The sequence below is a fragment of the Ostrinia furnacalis genome, unplaced genomic scaffold, assembly GCF_004193835.3.
Source record: "Ostrinia furnacalis isolate ACB-3 unplaced genomic scaffold, ASM419383v2 OfSCF4221, whole genome shotgun sequence".
Classification (NCBI taxonomy): domain Eukaryota; kingdom Metazoa; phylum Arthropoda; class Insecta; order Lepidoptera; family Crambidae; genus Ostrinia; species Ostrinia furnacalis.
Genome location: NW_021134460.1, coordinates 388,682 through 405,971, shown reverse-complemented (window position 1 = coordinate 405,971; position 17,290 = coordinate 388,682). Strand labels below are relative to the sequence as shown.

General features: G+C 34.2%; 2 protein-coding genes across 2 annotated transcripts; both read left to right on the top strand.

Annotated features, from left to right (window-relative positions):
* The first annotated feature begins 7,427 nt into the window (after positions 1-7,427).
* On the top strand, positions 7,428-9,578 carry LOC114359039 (uncharacterized). Its single transcript, XM_028313280.1, has 3 exons — positions 7,428-7,531; positions 8,215-8,804; positions 8,898-9,578. Exons 2-3 carry the CDS (start codon positions 8,243-8,245, stop codon positions 9,554-9,556), a joined length of 1,221 nt encoding a protein of 406 aa, XP_028169081.1. The 5' UTR covers positions 7,428-7,531; positions 8,215-8,242; the 3' UTR covers positions 9,557-9,578.
* A 941-nt stretch (positions 9,579-10,519) lies between these two features.
* Positions 10,520-16,171, top strand: LOC114359061 (zinc-regulated protein 8). Its single transcript, XM_028313307.1, has 6 exons — positions 10,520-10,645; positions 11,357-11,672; positions 11,820-12,029; positions 12,107-13,116; positions 13,711-15,295; positions 15,688-16,171. Exons 1-6 carry the CDS (start codon positions 10,520-10,522, stop codon positions 16,065-16,067), a joined length of 3,627 nt encoding a protein of 1,208 aa, XP_028169108.1. The 3' UTR covers positions 16,068-16,171.
* Positions 16,172-17,290: the final 1,119 nt, after the last annotated feature.

The window sequence follows — 17,290 nt, the reverse complement described above, 5'->3', positions numbered from 1 at the left end:
CCTAATTATAGAGGACGGCTGCCGTCTAAAACTATCATAGGAATGTTTAATAGAATCCTATAATACCGCTTTATTTAGGGTAGGTTATTGTTAATAGTCCCCACGGGTGTTGGGCGCTGAAGAAAACAAGAGCAGAATGTTTTGATAACATTTCCGCAAGCAAAAAATAGACGTAATTCCACCCACAAGACGGACCGACGACCTCATAAAGGTAGCAGGAAGACGCTGGATGCAGGCCGCTACCAACCGGTAATTATGGAAATCATTGGGGGAGGCCTATGTTCAGCAGTGGACGTCTTGTGGATGATGAAAAAAAAAGACTACCTACTACAGTACAACTGTAGAGAAGATATACATAACAAAGGTGGGGTTGCACTATCGTACTTTAACTTTAACAAACGTCAAAAGTCTGTCAGCTAAAAGATTATCACTATCAGTCAGGCTGAGCCATCAGGTCATCTAATCTCTACTGCAGGATCCCCCTCTATTCACTAGAGCCATATTGAGAACTTTTGGGACGCTCGTCAGATGGGCGAGGAGGTTTGTTATTCTCATATTTCTTGCCTCTTAAAACATCTACGAGAAGAGTGGAAGATTAAATTAGTCAATAATTTACTTTACAACAATAATGGATATTTGTTGTCCGTGGTGCATAATCTTTTCTTAAAGGTTTTAAACCTTTGTTTGTCATTTGTCATCCGCTTTGCAATGGAGGGTCGAACCTTAATTTCGAACTCCTCCTATGTTCTTCTGATTAATTTCGTTGCGGGTCCAACGACAGTTTAACTTTCCCCCTGGACAAACTTGACCTTCATTGGTTGGATTTTTATGGCGATCAAGCTGTAGATCCTGGCTACACAGGAGTTGCAGTGGTGGGTACGAGAGGTGGGAATAGTCCCGTTTACAACACTAATCTTCGATTTAAACTGAATGAAACTCTTCGAATGAGTGCTCAAGATCCGTGCTGAGTATTATTACTTACTTTAAGTTCAATGCTAGTCAGTTCGAATATTCTTCGTCCGAGTCTAGTCATTTTGAGGATGAGTGCATCTAGTCATTTGTAAATAAGACCTAGTCAGTCTAAAAATCTAGTCATAAAGTAGTAAGTAATGTGAATATTGTATTTTTATATATAGATTTATGATTGTGTGTTTAATGCTAGTAATGAATAATTTTTTGAAGCAAAATATATTATTTAAGTTTAATCTGCCATTTATACAATGTTTTCGTACAAATAACTTATTTTCATATTTTTTCGTGAGAATTTATACATATTTTATACAATTTAATCCAGCAATGTTTTTAGTAAAATGAATTTACATGGGTTTTTTTATGAACATCGGACCTTAATGACTAAATTATTATTTGGTAGAGCGAAACACATAGTAAGTACAATAATAATAATACTCGAAATTAAGTCATGCCTTTACCACAAGCAATACTACAATAGTACTAGTGCTTTATTCCGATAGAACAATAATAAGAATTAATAAAATCAGTTAACCTAATCCATGAAAATAGACATAAACAGAAATTATTCGCCTATAGTTTCGATTATCGTATGGTAGATATAGTTTATTATTTTTATTAGGTGAATGTGCTCTTAAAAAAATTACATTTGATTAAATTACTTTTATTTTATTACTTGCTTAACTATGTACCAAATATGTAGGGTATCGTATACTCCTTTATTGTAGAGTCCCAAGAGAGTATTTAAAAGAACTGATTTATATTGAAAGGTTGTCTTAGTAAAAGTTTCATATTTTTGAGTTTCCAGATGTTTCGAAATGTAACACCTAACAGGAAATTTTGCTTTTGCATTTTTCTATGATATTCATTAGTCTTCGATTACATTTGTGTTTTAGTTTTAAAAAAGTGTGGCTGATCTACGCTAAATTATAAGTATCCTTTACATTTCTTTTTTTTATCAAACAACACAATTTTAGTTGGCTTGAAGTGTTTGTAAGCCATGTTTGGTATTGTGCAGTGCGATAAGAAATGGAATGACCTTTCGATGCTACAAATGGCCGATTTTTTTGTAATAGATGTATAAATATTTTGATAAATAGATATCCAAGCTAGTTAGATGTAAACTTAAGCCAATATGATCCGAAATTAGAAATAAATAGTATGAAAGATGAACTATGCTATGTAGCATCGATTGGACACTTAGGTAGGTAGTGTGTAGTTATGAAATGATTCAATTTCGTTCACATTTAGGTAAAAATATGGTACAATCGTTTATGTAGAATTAAAACTTAACTTATTGACTTTATGCAAGATTTAAAAAATGTAAAGTAATGTATTCCGAAAGAAATTAAGAATTAGTTAATTTATAATTCTTACGTGGAATTTTCAATGCTCGTACGTGTTCGTCACCTCTATTAAAAAATTCACAAAATATTTTTCGCTTGAAGGTTTTAGAAATGTTTCTTATCATGTTAATTTGTGTGTAAACGGTTACTTTACGTAAACGAATTATTGAAACTACATCAATGTTTTGCCCAATGCTTTTATTATTACGACGTAGGTAAGTAAGTACTTACCAAAAACATTTAGTTTTATGTGTACGAGTTACCTACTCACTTCACCTTATTATGCACTCTTTATAATAAAATTGATACCTCTCTACTCTCATAGAAAATTGACTGAAAAATTTGTGGGCTCGACTATGATTTTGAGCTTAATTTAATTTTGGATTATCCTTTTCCTTTTTTTTTTCAAATAATTTTATGCATCTGGGACTATCTACGTGCAACCACAGAATAATAATAAGTACTGTGCAACGAAACAGAAACTTAAGTTGATTTTCTTCTTAAATTCACTTACGACTGTCAACTTTTTCTTTCAGCGAAACAAAGCTTTCTGGAACATCTGCGATCTATGTATGAGCTTTCAATTTAATTACAAAAGTAACAAAAGTTTACAATAATTTTACCTAAATGTGAACAAAAGGGGATAAAGGTCGCTCTTCTGAGCGTCAGAGCACGATGGAAGTTACAAATTTGATTAGGCTACGGTAGAACGCGCCACGAGGTGATTAGGTGGGACATTTATGCAATAAAAATAGGTTACTGTGTAGTTGAGTGCATTACCGCAGCAGAATTTGTTGTTGTAAATGTTGTGCTTTAGAGAGTCGAGAGTATAGCAGATGATTAGTCCATAATTACTAAGCTAATCCAATAGCCCTTAACTTTTTAAAGTAGACTAGTCGAAAGCGTAGCTTTCTGTTTTAATATTTATTTTATATCTTCAAGGAATTTTGCAAAGTTAGTTAAAGCTTCGTATTTTTAGGGGACTCTTATAAATTTTTAATTTATTTAGTTTTTCACAAACTGCCAATTTACGATCAACCAGCCTTTTAGTACATAAACCTATCTTTTATTTGTCAAAGCTTTCCGCCCGCGGCTTCGCCCGCGTGGAATTTTGTCTGTCACAGAAAAACTTTATCGCGCGCGTCCCTGTTTCAAAAACCGGGATAAAAACTATCCTATATTCTTTCCCGGGACTCAAACTATCTCTATGCCAAATTTCATCAAAATCGGTTGCGAGGTTTAAGCGGGAAAGCGTAACAGACAGACAGACAGACAGACAGAGTTACTTTCGCATTTATAATATTAGTTGGAATAATTACTTATAAAGTACCTACCTATGTTGTCCACTGCTGGACAAAGGCCTTCCCCAAGGATTTCCACGAAGACCGATTCTGCGTCTTTCGCGTCTGAAACGAACGAACGAACGAAACCTATGTTGTAGATCGGAGAGGCTGGAAAAGATGGCCCAGAAAAGTCTGAAAGCTTCGTAGTTTACAGGAATATGAGTCTCTAAATTTAGTACCTATTATGGTAAAGTGAGCTCCTAGTGATTTCTATAATGCAGATGGTACCCATAATCGGTTTTACATTATTTGCAACCCGAATGTTATACTCGTTATTTATCTTGGTTTTGTGATTACCGTAATTATCATATTTTTATGTACCCTAGAGTCTAAAGAATACGAGGCTTATTACTTGGCTAGCATAGTATTGTTTTTACAAAAAGTTTTATAGATATAGTTTTTTTTCCTCTAGAAATAAGTTTTAAAACAGCTGTGGAATTGGATGTTCAGATAAACATAGGTAGTACATAATTATAATGTAATGTATGTATAATTAAAAATTGGGACGTCATAGCGATGTATTAGTTAATAAGTAGATATTTATAATGAGATGATTGGCTTTCAGGATGATCTCAAATATCTAGTCCTAGGTTAGTGTGCTGTAAAGTTTAATTTAGTTAGAAGTTTTTAATTCTATGGTCCAGTTATAAGATACGTTAGTTTAAAATAGTCCTTTGGACCAAAAGAACTCTTTAGAATTAAACACTGATTAAGTAAGTGTAAATAATGAGTGCTCACGTATGTATGTATAAATTAAGCTATGTGTATAGTATATGGCTGTTTTATGTGTTGAATTTGATATGTTACAGGGTGGAATTTTGTAATGCCACCTGGAGGGAAAGTACTCTTAATACTGTAGATAGAAAATTGAACTCAAAGAAAACATTCCTTTATTTTTGAAAAGAATGAGAACTGCATTCAAAGATTTTCGAAAATATTTCGAAAATTCACCATCATACCCATACAATTTTCTGTAAATAATAAAAATAATTTAAGATTTCATCGTTTTCCTTTCATTTGATTTATCAAGTTTTTTAGAGAGATTTCATCCTTATACTTAACCCTAACGTTCGATGCAATAAAAATACAGGCTGTAATTTTTAACAAATTTTAGTTGGTTCGATTCCCGGGTGTGGCAAGTAAACTTTTAGAAATCTTTGAAAGCAGTTCTATTTCTTTTCCTAAATTAAGGAATGTTTCCTTTGAGTAAAATTTTCTATCTACAGTATTAAGAGTACTTTCTCTCCAAGTGGCATTACAAAATTCCACCCTGTATAATTGATATCTAATCGTTTCGGTGAGATAGGTAGTGGTTTAGTATTCCGTTAATATTTTTTTCTAATTTGGTAGTAAGAAAAAGACTATCATTTACGGATGCTTGTTTGTCTAATCTTCAACTTTCAACTACTTAAGAAATTAAAACAGCCATTTACTACTGTGTGCCTCTGGATTCAGTTACTTTATCTCGTGATAGTGTAAATATTAATATATTAAAGAACAAGATCTTAGAAGAGAACAAGGTCGCCTTGAAATTAAGTATAATTTAGTAAAATCTTTTTTTTTGTTACAGGCAATTTTTGAATTCCAAGTTACCAATGTACAAATAATAAATCGAATATGAATAAACTTAGAAGTTTATAGAGTCAATAAATAGATAAATGTTTTTATTTTGCTGTTTTAGCGTTAACATAACTTATTTCGCAAAATATTCTGAATGACGACTTATCTGTGATTGCATTTTTTACTTGGCTAACTTATAACATAAACTAGATTATTTTTAAAATCTTGGTTTTTATGATTTACTAATTTATAGAGTTACATCGTAAATTGTAATTTTAAGAGCAATAACTAAGTGGCATATCGTAATGAAAGCTGAATTTGTAAAAAGTTTATAAAAATGTCGTGCGTTATGTAAAAAATTGTAAAGTAGCGAGAGTTTTGAGAATAAAAAGAAATTACTCCAAATCGGTTTTATTTTATTCATTTAGTTTTATGTAAGTACTTATTAGGTACCTACTCAATTGCTCGATAATTTATACCAAATATCGTTAAAAGTTATCAAAGGGCTACGTCATTACACAATACACACACCTACTACAATATTACTATTTTATTAGTTAACCTGATGAGTGACTCTACTACACGTAAACAATCACCAAAATAAAAAATGAAATGGCGAGTCGGGCACAAACTTGTAAAAAAGCAACGAGTACCTACCTAACCGTGATCGAATTCAAAATAAAATAACATATTATACAGGGTGTCCCAGAATGGGTGAATCAAACTGATAGGGGAGGTAGCTATACTAATGTACTATCACTAAAAAATAAGAAAAAAAAGCGCATAAGGACACAAAATTTTTTTTTTGCAAAATGAAAATAAATCAGCTTTGCCTAAGTATCTGGCTATAATTGCTGCGTTTGGAGATTTGTACTTTTTCTGTAAACAAACTAACTTTTGAAAATAATGACTAGATTTCGAATTTAGAGCACATCTAAATATTATAAAAGGAGAAACTGACTGACTTAGTGACATATCAACGTACAGCCTAAACGGCTAAACGTAGGCACTTGAAATTTGGAAGGGACGTAGCTTAGGTACCGTAGAGGTGCACTAAGAAAGGAATTCCCACGGAAACGGGAATTAGCGGGAAAATCTTTTTGTATGAAAAATCTAAACCGCTTAAGTTAGACGCTTAAAATTTGGCATGCAGGTACTCACCCATTCTGGTACACCCTGTATAAGTGTTTTGTTTATGTCATGAAGTATGAAAAAAGACCAAAGGAATAATAACGTATTCTGAGTAAACTACTTTCAAGTAAGTTTTGCGATTATTTTGTTCTGTTGAATGCGGAAAAAACGTTATTGCTACAAGCAAAGCCGGTAGCTGCAATTATATTGCAACGAGGTATATTGTATTTGTTTATCCGTGTTTTCTCAGCATATTAACATGTCGTATAATTTATGAGAACACTTGAGGATAAGATAATATTAATAGTATTTTCAAATATCGCAATGCACTTATCTAACCCCCAACTCAGCTGTTTTTATATATTTTATTATAGATAACTCATGAGTAACGTAGATATTTATAAAGAAACGTTATAACATACACCTAAATAATGTATGTGCATAGTCACAGTTCTTTGTCCAAGCGGAATTCGAACCTGTAACCACTCTGGCATTGTTTTCACATCGTGAAAGTTGGTTATTATAATTTAATATTATATTGTAGTAGGTATAGGTATGTGCCAATATCTTAACCAATCGGCCGTATTTCTTATATTGTTTTATACTATGGCCATTAAAACACATTTACACTATATTTACAGGTAAGACCTAATGCGATAGCTTAACTTAATCAAGGTACCTACTCAATAATAACTTACAAACTAACCACAGTATCTAAATTTAATATGGATTATTCTGGTCCGAATTAAATAAATTATTATTATTATAAAAACAAATGCTTTATTGTAGGCGCACACTTGCGCACACCGTTGGTTTTTAGTTGGCCGATAGTTGTGCCCGATTTCAAATTGTATGAAGAATCGGCCAAATCGAATCTGCGTTGTGTGCGCACTCCCATGCCCATACTTGTCAACTGCCCGACTAAACTATCGGCCGACGAAAAATCAACGGTGTGCGCCTACTCTTAAATAAACAACAAAACGGTAATAACCTCTTTTGTATGGGTAAGAAATTTTTAAAATGAGGTATATTTGACATACATGTTACAATGTCATTTTATTTCAAAATTTCAGTCTTCACGGAAAAATATGTTATTTTCTAAATTATGTGTTAAATAATATTCTAAGATCACCTATGTCTGCAGAAAACTGCCGACCGCCTACTTTTTATTCAGCTTACAAGGTAATTGTTTTTAATTATAAGATGACATAGAAATTAAGTTCAGATAAATAATTTATTGTTATCGTCTATTCCCCTACTTATTTTGACACGAAAGCGTGGTTATTGGTTCTTGCGAGGTTATAGTATCTGTACTGAGTCGCAGATTCGATTCCCGAACCAAATTAAACCTTTTCTAAATAGTCAGGAGTTTCTGGGCGATGTAAATTAATGAATGGAATTAATTACCAAGTTTGGCAGAAAAGCGATTGTATTTGCACTGGTCTTTTTAATTTAATAAAATTAATTGCTTCAAGGGCTTTAAATTACCTATCACTTTAGAAAGTTATACACCTAACCCGGATTGCTGTAGGCTCAATGATAAACTGCCTAGCTATCTTATTATAATATGCTTTGTATTTTATTACTCTTTAATACATATCATCACAAAGTACAATAACACCTTTGATTAAAATAATCATAGAATAACATTATTAACAACCTAAACTCAACAAATAAGTAGGTAAAGGGTGGGTAGAGCCTCCTTTAAGCTAGCACATGCGATTACCTACTGTAGTTATTATTCTTACACTTAAGTGATATGGCTGAAAGTATTATATGGTAATAGTATTTTCAAGAATACAAAAATAATGTTATAGAGCCCGACACAAGCAAATACTTTATTTTTCATTGTTTATTTTTTTCAGCCTCTATTCGGCCTGTAGTCTTGCCAAAATGGAAACTGCATGCCTGCGTATTAAATTCACGCCACTCTTACAAAATCTTCAAAAAGAGGATTCCAAACATTGCCTGGAAATAGTTCCAGAGATAACCTGCATACAGAATCTAGACAAAATACAATGGAGGAAAGAGGAAAACTCTATCGAGTACACTATACCTATGACGTACAAAATTATATTGAGGAAAAAAAATGTAATTAAAGATAATATAAATGAGACAGAAACGTTAGATAAGACGTATCATTCGTGCGTAGATTTGCTGCTTCCATCGTCAGATACAAACATAATGGGACTGGGATCAGGGGACATCAGCAGAATAGTCAGCGACACCTTCGTGCTCAGCAAGGTCACCACAGACGTCGAGAAGTGTAGCATTATATTCATGGAACCCAATGCTGACAGCAGAAATGAACAATCGATCGAATTAATAACGACTCAAGTACAAACCGACAGCAATAATGAACACTTTTTTACTGACGAATTAGGAAACAATGGAAGAATTAAAAGGACAAATTATAAATCGCGAGACACGATTACAACTCAAACCTCACCAGAAGGTAAAAGTAGTATATTTCCTATTATTCCTTTAAAATTACTCGAAATTAGCTATTTCCTGCTTTATTTTTAATTTTGTAAATTTTATTTTTCAGTAGTTCAAAGTGAATCTCATGTTGTTCAGGTTACAAACGCCGACATTATAGACTGTGATGAAAAGTCAATAGATAAAAATATAAATACAGAAACACCAAGTAATGTTGAAGACAAAAGGTCGTCTGGGAATTTCGGGAAAGCGTTTACGATCAATAACAAACTAGAGACGAGACGAAATCTAAGTCTAACTCCGATATGCTCTATCAATACCGAGGACAATGAAGCAGAACCAGTGAAACGAATTTCTTCCAATACGATTGTCTACCTTAGATACGAAACCCAGAAAGAATTTGCATGTGCTGAGATCAGAGGCAACTCAGTTAAAAGTGACGATTTGTACTTCAGTTTGTACACAAGGAATCACAACAACTTCTGCAAGACATTTAAACAGTACGACTGCGTCACCAGCCACAGAGTACTTCCAGAAGTGAGAGTGGCAAATTTTGTGCAGATCATGGAAAACGAAATCATGCCCTTGAAACTTATGCTAAGTGATATTATAAGTAAATGCTCGTCTCTTGGTGTCAGTTGGAGTAAATCTCAACAAAAACCCTTAATAAATAATGAAGTCAACAGTGAAAAACAAATAAGTGGATGTAAAACAAAGAAACAAGCTAACTCCAACCGTGTTGTTTATTCAATTGTGTTTGATGGATAAGAATGTTTAAATAAATTAAGTCCTGGCAGTATTTCTTGTTTTTTTAAGCATTTGATGCTAGAAAAACATTTAATTTCATCACCCAATTAACCAAAAAAGTTTTTAACAGTATTCTCGTTACGTCGTTTCGACGTCTTGTGGCCTTACTATAGATTCACGTCACAGCTTCCCACGATAGCACGATATATGATTACCTAAACCATACACGGTGTGAACACACACGTGTTTTAGCGGCACTAATGGGGATGTTGCCTGGGTCAAAAAGCAAGAGTTTTAATTAGTCCGTCAGTTAACTTATCAAAAAATACTCTACACGTATTTTTCACTTTTTCAAACTAATGAAAATTTAAAGAGATAAAGCGCCCCAAAGTTCATAAGAAGAGGCCCGTGACGTCAACGCTTGCGTAAAAATGCCGCACGTTGTGACGTCGTGCGCAACTTCAACGCACCATAACTATGTAATTATTTGTTAGATTGACAAATAAAATTATATGTGTCCAATATTTTTTGATATTAAACATTACGGACTAAAAAAATTTTTTTAGGCAACTAGCCTATTAGTTCATCATAGAGTGCGTAACTAAATTTTGCCACCACCACGCACGTGTCATTTAACTCAAAAATAGCCTATAACTTATTCTTTATAGTTTGCTTTCTTTCTCATAATTTAGGTACAAGTAGATATGTTTGTAACTGCTAACGAGTTGATAGAGTTCAGGCATAGTATAAAAATCATACGTACATAAATACAAATCTTAGGTAGGTAGGGACAGCGCGTACGGGGACAACGGTAATAAAGATTTTGTTTTCTCTTTTCCCATAATAATAACTACTACTATTTGGTAGGAAGATATTATGTTATATTAGGTATTAAAAAAACCACTGATGAAGCAGCAGTGCGAACCCCACATAAAGATAAATTGTAATAATTAGATTTTTGTCGCTTAACTTAATTCTAGAATAATGGGCAATGAATCCGTGGTAGATCAGATAGTGAACAGCCTATCGTTTGAGGTGGAAGCAGTGCCTCAGGACGATGACAAATTGGCCAGCACTTCGAACACAACACCTCTAAATGTAAAGATAAGGGTACGAAAGAAGAATGAAAGTGGAATACAGCATGGCGTGCTATCAGTGCCCAAGTTTGGACGCCCTGACGCGCAGCCAGAGAGAATTCGACTTATCGGTCATTCTCACGATTAGGCGTTCTCAGCCTAATTACCATATTATTTTTGAAATTTGGCTTAAATGACTTAAACGCATTTAAATATGAAACACATGAAAAGTACGAATTTAACAATCGTTAAGGCGTCAAATTATTCCAAGCGGTTTTCTCGTAAATGGGACCCAAAAATTTTATGGTCACGGTAATTAGATAAGGCTAATACTTAATTTAACGGTAATTAGAAAAAATATGTAAAATAGCAAGAAAACAATANATATTGCAAATTTCCCACGGGAACGGGAGTTAGCGGGAAAAAACATTTGTATGAAAAAATCTAAACCGCGTAAGATAGATGAAGGGGGTAAAACGGGTTCCACGCGTACGAAGTCGCGGGCGGCCGCTAGTACGTACATAAATACAAATCTTAGGTAGGTAGGGACAGCGCGTACGGGGACAACGGTAATAAAGATTTGGTTTTCTCTTTTCCCATACCTAATAATAAGTACTAGGTACTATTTGGTAGGAAATATTATGTTATATTAGGTATTAAAAAAACCACTGATGAAGCAGCAGTGCGAACCCCACATAAAGATAAATTGTAATAATTAGATTTTTGTCGCTTAACTTAATTCTAGAAAATGGGCAATGAATCCGTGGTAGATCAGATAGTGAACAGCCTATCGTTTGAGGTGGAAGCAGTGCCTCAGGACGATGACAAATTGGCCAGCACTTCGAACACAACACCTCTAAATGTAAAGATAAGGGTACGAAAGAAGAATGAAAGTAGGATACAGCATGGCGTGCTATCAGTGCCCAAGTTTGGACGCCCTGACGCGCAGCCAGAGAGAATTCGAGTTATCAGCAGCGACCAGACTATTATGTCCTTCAATATGTCTATGGAAGCCAATTTAGTGAAGAAACCCAAAAGGAAACCTCGCAAGTCGTTGTTCGGTAAGTGGTGTCATGAATATGCTAGTCCCTAGATTCATCATTCTGAATTAACAACATTTTCAAAGGAAAACAAACAAAAAATATATCAAAATAATAAGCACAATAACAACATTAAAACACGTTCTTATCAAAAATTACTCATTGCAGCTCGTTGCTTAGGAACTCAGTATGATGATGATGAAATGCCCTACGCACCAAGTACTGCATACAACGCTAAAGTATCTGACGCAAATACTACAAGCAAGTCCGACGGCGTCATAAGGCAAAACTTCACTCTTTCTAAAACTAACTACGATAATGCTGATGATCTACAAATACATACAAAGAAACATGGCATACTTGGGAAGTGTAAACCAGGTAAAATTGCTCAAAAGTAAAAAAAATGTCTCTCGTAATTTAGTATTCATTAATCACGTCGCATATAACATTTTCAGGAGGTTGCCTAGATCCACCTTTTGGCGAAGAAAAATACTCGTATGAACCTACACAAAAAGTAACACTAAAAAAAATGCCCGGTATTACTGAGGATAAGGTTGAGAAACCTAAGAAGATCAAAGTATCTACAATGGTTGCTGACCAAAGAAACATAAATAACTCAAATGAACTTAGTAAGGAGAGTATTGGAAATAAAACGAAAACAAAATCTCAAGATGAATCGGATAGTATTTTAAGTCTTTATAACAACTCTCTAGAGGGTTCTTTAGACTCAAAATACTCTGACACAGTCATAACTTATCCTCCACTTACGAACACTAATAGTAATGAAAAGAGTTTAAGAAACAGAATAAGCAATGAAGAAAAGCCTAGAAAATCATTTGATGATAGCATAGAAGCTTTCTTCAGTTCAAAAACTAGTCGGTTAAATGAAAAAAGCAGCAATGATGCTGACGATGGGAAAAAAGGAAAAGCTAAAGTTATCATACCGGTACCTATACCGATACCTTTAGGACATGTTAAAGAATCTGAAAAAACGCAAATCTCAACGCAAAACGTTCCAGATTCTGTAACCAAAAAGGGCACACTAGTGGAATCAGATTCAACTGTAATGGAAGAAGTTAGTGAAATGTTGGAGACAAACGATGCCAAATATAATTATTCACAAGAACACACGCCTTACACTAACAATATTGTTGCACCACAAAAGAATAATGAAGAACTCAATGCTCAATTGAATGTTACAACAGCTGATCCAACAGTTAAATCTCAAATAGAAACGTCTGGCATTCAAACACGTCCAGTTGATTTAATTAAGCCAAATATAGTTGATACCCCCGAAGACAAACATGATATATCATCATACCATGAAAAGCATGATGAAGTTGATTCATATGATGATGATCAGTCAACAGTAAAAAAATCAAGGACTTTACCCAATGAAATGCCAATTCCTGTGCAAGAAAAAGGCCAAACTAAAGAACACAAAGTGGCGGAACCTCTTTCACCTGTACAAGATACTAAATTTTCAGGAAAATATTCAAGAACTCTTCATGATGAAATACCGATTTCAGTGGTAGAAAAAGACAAAATTGCATCACTTCCTTCACCTGTACGGAATGACCAATCGTTTAAAAAATCATCAAGACCTCTACATAATGAGATGCCATCACTTAACTTGATATCAGATTTAGATGCACAAGCTCAACAAAATCTTCAACAGAGTCGGGACCTTATCTCTAGCACCAGAGGAAGTATGCAAGACGGTCGCAGTTTTACAATTGGTCATACTATTAAGCCTAATGATCAAAACGATTATATTAGTAAACGATCGAACGCTGATCACGTCATGGTTTCAGATAATGATAAAATGCTGAAAGAAAATAGTGTAGATGAATTTGATTTGGCATTTCCCGAAAAACTTAATAAAGGTATCACCCAATTGGTAACCGATACGAAATCAACAAAGCAAAATGAGCAACCGAAAGAAACAATAAAACCCCAATCTCCAGTAAGTGAGGTTACACCAAATCGTCAAAATGAAACGTTGAACCTTTTCTCTAACACCGGAAGAAATATGCTAGATGGTCGTAATTTTGAACAGTCGGGTGATGATCACATCATGGCTTCAGATTATGATGTCAATGATAAAATGCAGGACGACAATGGTTTAGATGAATATAAATTGACATTTCCCGAAAAAAACTTACTAGATAAAGGTATCACCCAATTGGAAACCGATACAAAAGCTAGTAAACAAAATGAACAATCGAAAGGAACAATTGAATCCCAATCTGCAGTTGATGAGGTTACACGTAGTCGTCAAAATGAGCCACGAGAGCATGAGAACATTCAAGAAAATCAAGACGTAATTTCTGGCACCGGAGGAAGTATGATGGACGCTCACAATTTGGTAACTGGTCATACTGCTAAGCCTAATGATCAGAACGATAATATCAGTAAACAGTCGGCGGCTGATGACGCGATGAGTTCAGATTATGATATGAATGATAATGAACCGCCCGAAAATAGGTTAGATAATAAATTGCCATTTCCCAGAAACGAATTACCTTATAAAGGAATAATCCAATCAGAAAATAAAAGGACATCTAACATAATCCCTTCTGCTAAAGCTGTAAATGCCAGCACCAAAGATTTTTCAGAAACTGATAAATATTTCATGGAAAACATGGATGTGGATGATACCGAACTAGATACAAAGAAGCCAGACTTAAATAAAGACTATGTAAAAAATGAAAATAATAATATCATTTTACAAGAAAATAGTTCAAGTACTGATAAAAAAATATCGCAAAGTAATAAAAATCTATTACACAATGTAATAAGCAATGACGATGATAATTACGACGATACAGAACCAAGGAAATACAACACAATTTTTGAATCTTCCAAAGAAGATGATGACTTTAGTCCACTAACAGATCCTCGTTATAACGGACTTGTTGATGGAATACCAGCTAATAATCTTCAAAATCTTGATACTGCAATACATTCGTCACAATTGGAACAGTTAAACATCTCTAATAGCAATGATGGCCTCGAGAATTATAAGAGTTTGGTCCATAATTTTCCTGATGACAAAGATAATTCCGACAAAGATATTGCAAATAAAATGTTAAATGAAATAAATATATCTGAGATGCTTACAAATAGCTCTGAATTTATGGAACCTATAACGCGATCATCGCTAGATGAACAAAAGATTAAGAAAAGCAAATCTATTATCGAAAGTCAATCAGTAAAATCAGAGCGAAATAGTATTAATTACTCAAACTCACTAAAATACAAATTCAAGACTAAATCAGATATATCTAGATCTAATTATAGTGCAGAAAAGAAGTCACCACAGGTAGTCTCCAAAAGCTCCTTAAAGAAAAACTCTATATCTTTAGACATGGCATTCCAATCGTACATGAATGAAAGAAGAGAAAGAATTTTCAAAACTCTCGATACATCCGTAGAAGCTGTAAGATACCCTAATGATTCAGTAACGGTCTTACAATCTCCCTTGAGTGAGGACTCTAATGAGATTCGAATACCGATAGATTTGGAGAATAACATGACAATACAAATTCATCGAACCAAAAGTCCTACGCAACGTGTGCAGATCCTTAAACAAGAACCTGTCGCTCCGGATGTTTCATTTCCCACATTAAAAGGAAAGCATGGTTAGTACAATAAGTATAAAAATACTTTGTCAATTGCCTCAATAACATCGTACGTAAATTCGATAACGTTACATACTTATACTTACCGTTAGGCCCAGAACAGACGGTGAAACGCAACTGCAACAAAACTGCAACTTCTAGTTACTTTTGAGTTGCATCTAAGTTTCTGCCACCAGTTTGAAACCGATTTGAATTGGTCAAACTGGTTGCGTCATGTGTGGTCTCTTAACGGACACTATGGCAGAAACTTAGATGCAATTCAAAAGTAACTAGCAGTTGCAGTTTCGTAGCAGTGCGTTTCACCGTCTGTTCTGGGCCTTAGGTTCGGGCATGACGAAGCGATTACAATATCGAATTTAAATTAATGTTACAAGTACTATCATATCTTTCAGGATTATCAGATTTCTCCAAAACAAAATGCGAAGGTCAGTCAAAAAGGTGGAATGGAAAATTCACTGGCAACGAAATTTCAAATATTTTGCACTCGGTGTATGAACAAGAATTATTACCGTTGCAAAAAACGATCAAATACATGAAGAAAGATGTTGATTTCCTGATCAGTCAACAATCAACACTCGTCGATAAATTAATTAGTTCTAAAAGGACAAAACCCTTTCGATTGCTGAAGGTCAATTCAAGATGTGTATGTTGTAGACCGAGGGTACCAAAAGTGGTGGATCTGCAAAGGGTCTTTTGGTCTGGACAAAAATTGGGGGTCCGTGGATGTAAACGGGGAGGTCCCACGATAGCGACATGGGAACAGTCACAATAAAACAAAGAGACAGTCCCCGATGTAGATCACTGGGTTCTGCTGCCCAGAACCGATTATCAAAGCAAATCGTTAGAGACACATTAAAGTTTGACACTTCTGACTTAGTAGGATAAATTTTTAAAAATCCATCATCGCGGTTTTTCGTTTTACAAAGTTAATTTAACAAGTTCCAAAAGTGTTGCAACCTTTTGGATTCCAAAGGCCATTAACTCCAGCGATGATGAAATAATAAATCTTTAGATTGAATTGAACTTACGAGTAGTTTTATTTTATCAAACAATTAAAACAATAGAAACGCGCACACCGTGACCATATACCGGAGAATAAGAGATGTGCATAGATAGACAACACAAAACGAGATGCGTTCACACTTCATCAAGCGAAACCCAATAAATTATAATCTATATAATCTAGATAATCAGTTTAATGTGCATGACGTGCCTGTGTATAGATTAAATCAATTGGCGTTTATTTATCGCAATGCACAAACTTTGCAGATTTGTTACATTTAATCCGTCATAAACGCAAGGTGGCCGATGACTTATGTACCTACTCGATGGTTGAGTGGTAATAACATGACTAAGCAGTTATGAAGTACCTAAAAATAACCCTTTTACAGTTTATTAAAACTTAACTACTAAATATTATAGCAGTAATATCGTAGATGTCAATTTTTGCCTCAAAATTGCGTGTTTAACTTACGCCAAGACTTGATGTTTGATCAATATTCTGCTAGCGCTAGAACGCTAACTTGCTTATTATGCTTAGTAAGTTCTCGCAAATATCTGAGAAAATAGTTGCGGCGATGTCTTTTTTATTGTGATGTGAGTGAAGATTCATCGAAAAAGTCTCTACATTAGCAAAACTATTGAGTATAAATCCAAATCTTTACTTTCAAAATATCTTTTGAGGTGTGTGTATGAATGAGTGGCAACTAATAGTAGCGCAGAATTAAGAACTTACTTTTATGGTAAGTATATAAAAGTGGAATGATGATAAAGGAATCGCTTACTGTTGGGAAAAATCTCCATAATATTCATATTAAGATATAGCTAGTACATAATATCTGTATGTAATTTTTTGGTGATAAGGTTTAAGGGTTTAAGGCAGTTTATGTTACGACGTTAGACCATATTGAATCCATTCCAAACCGTAAGTGAGAGTGAGGAATTCCAGAGGGAATCGAGGGATTTCACACCTCCGATCACAAAAAATTGATTGCT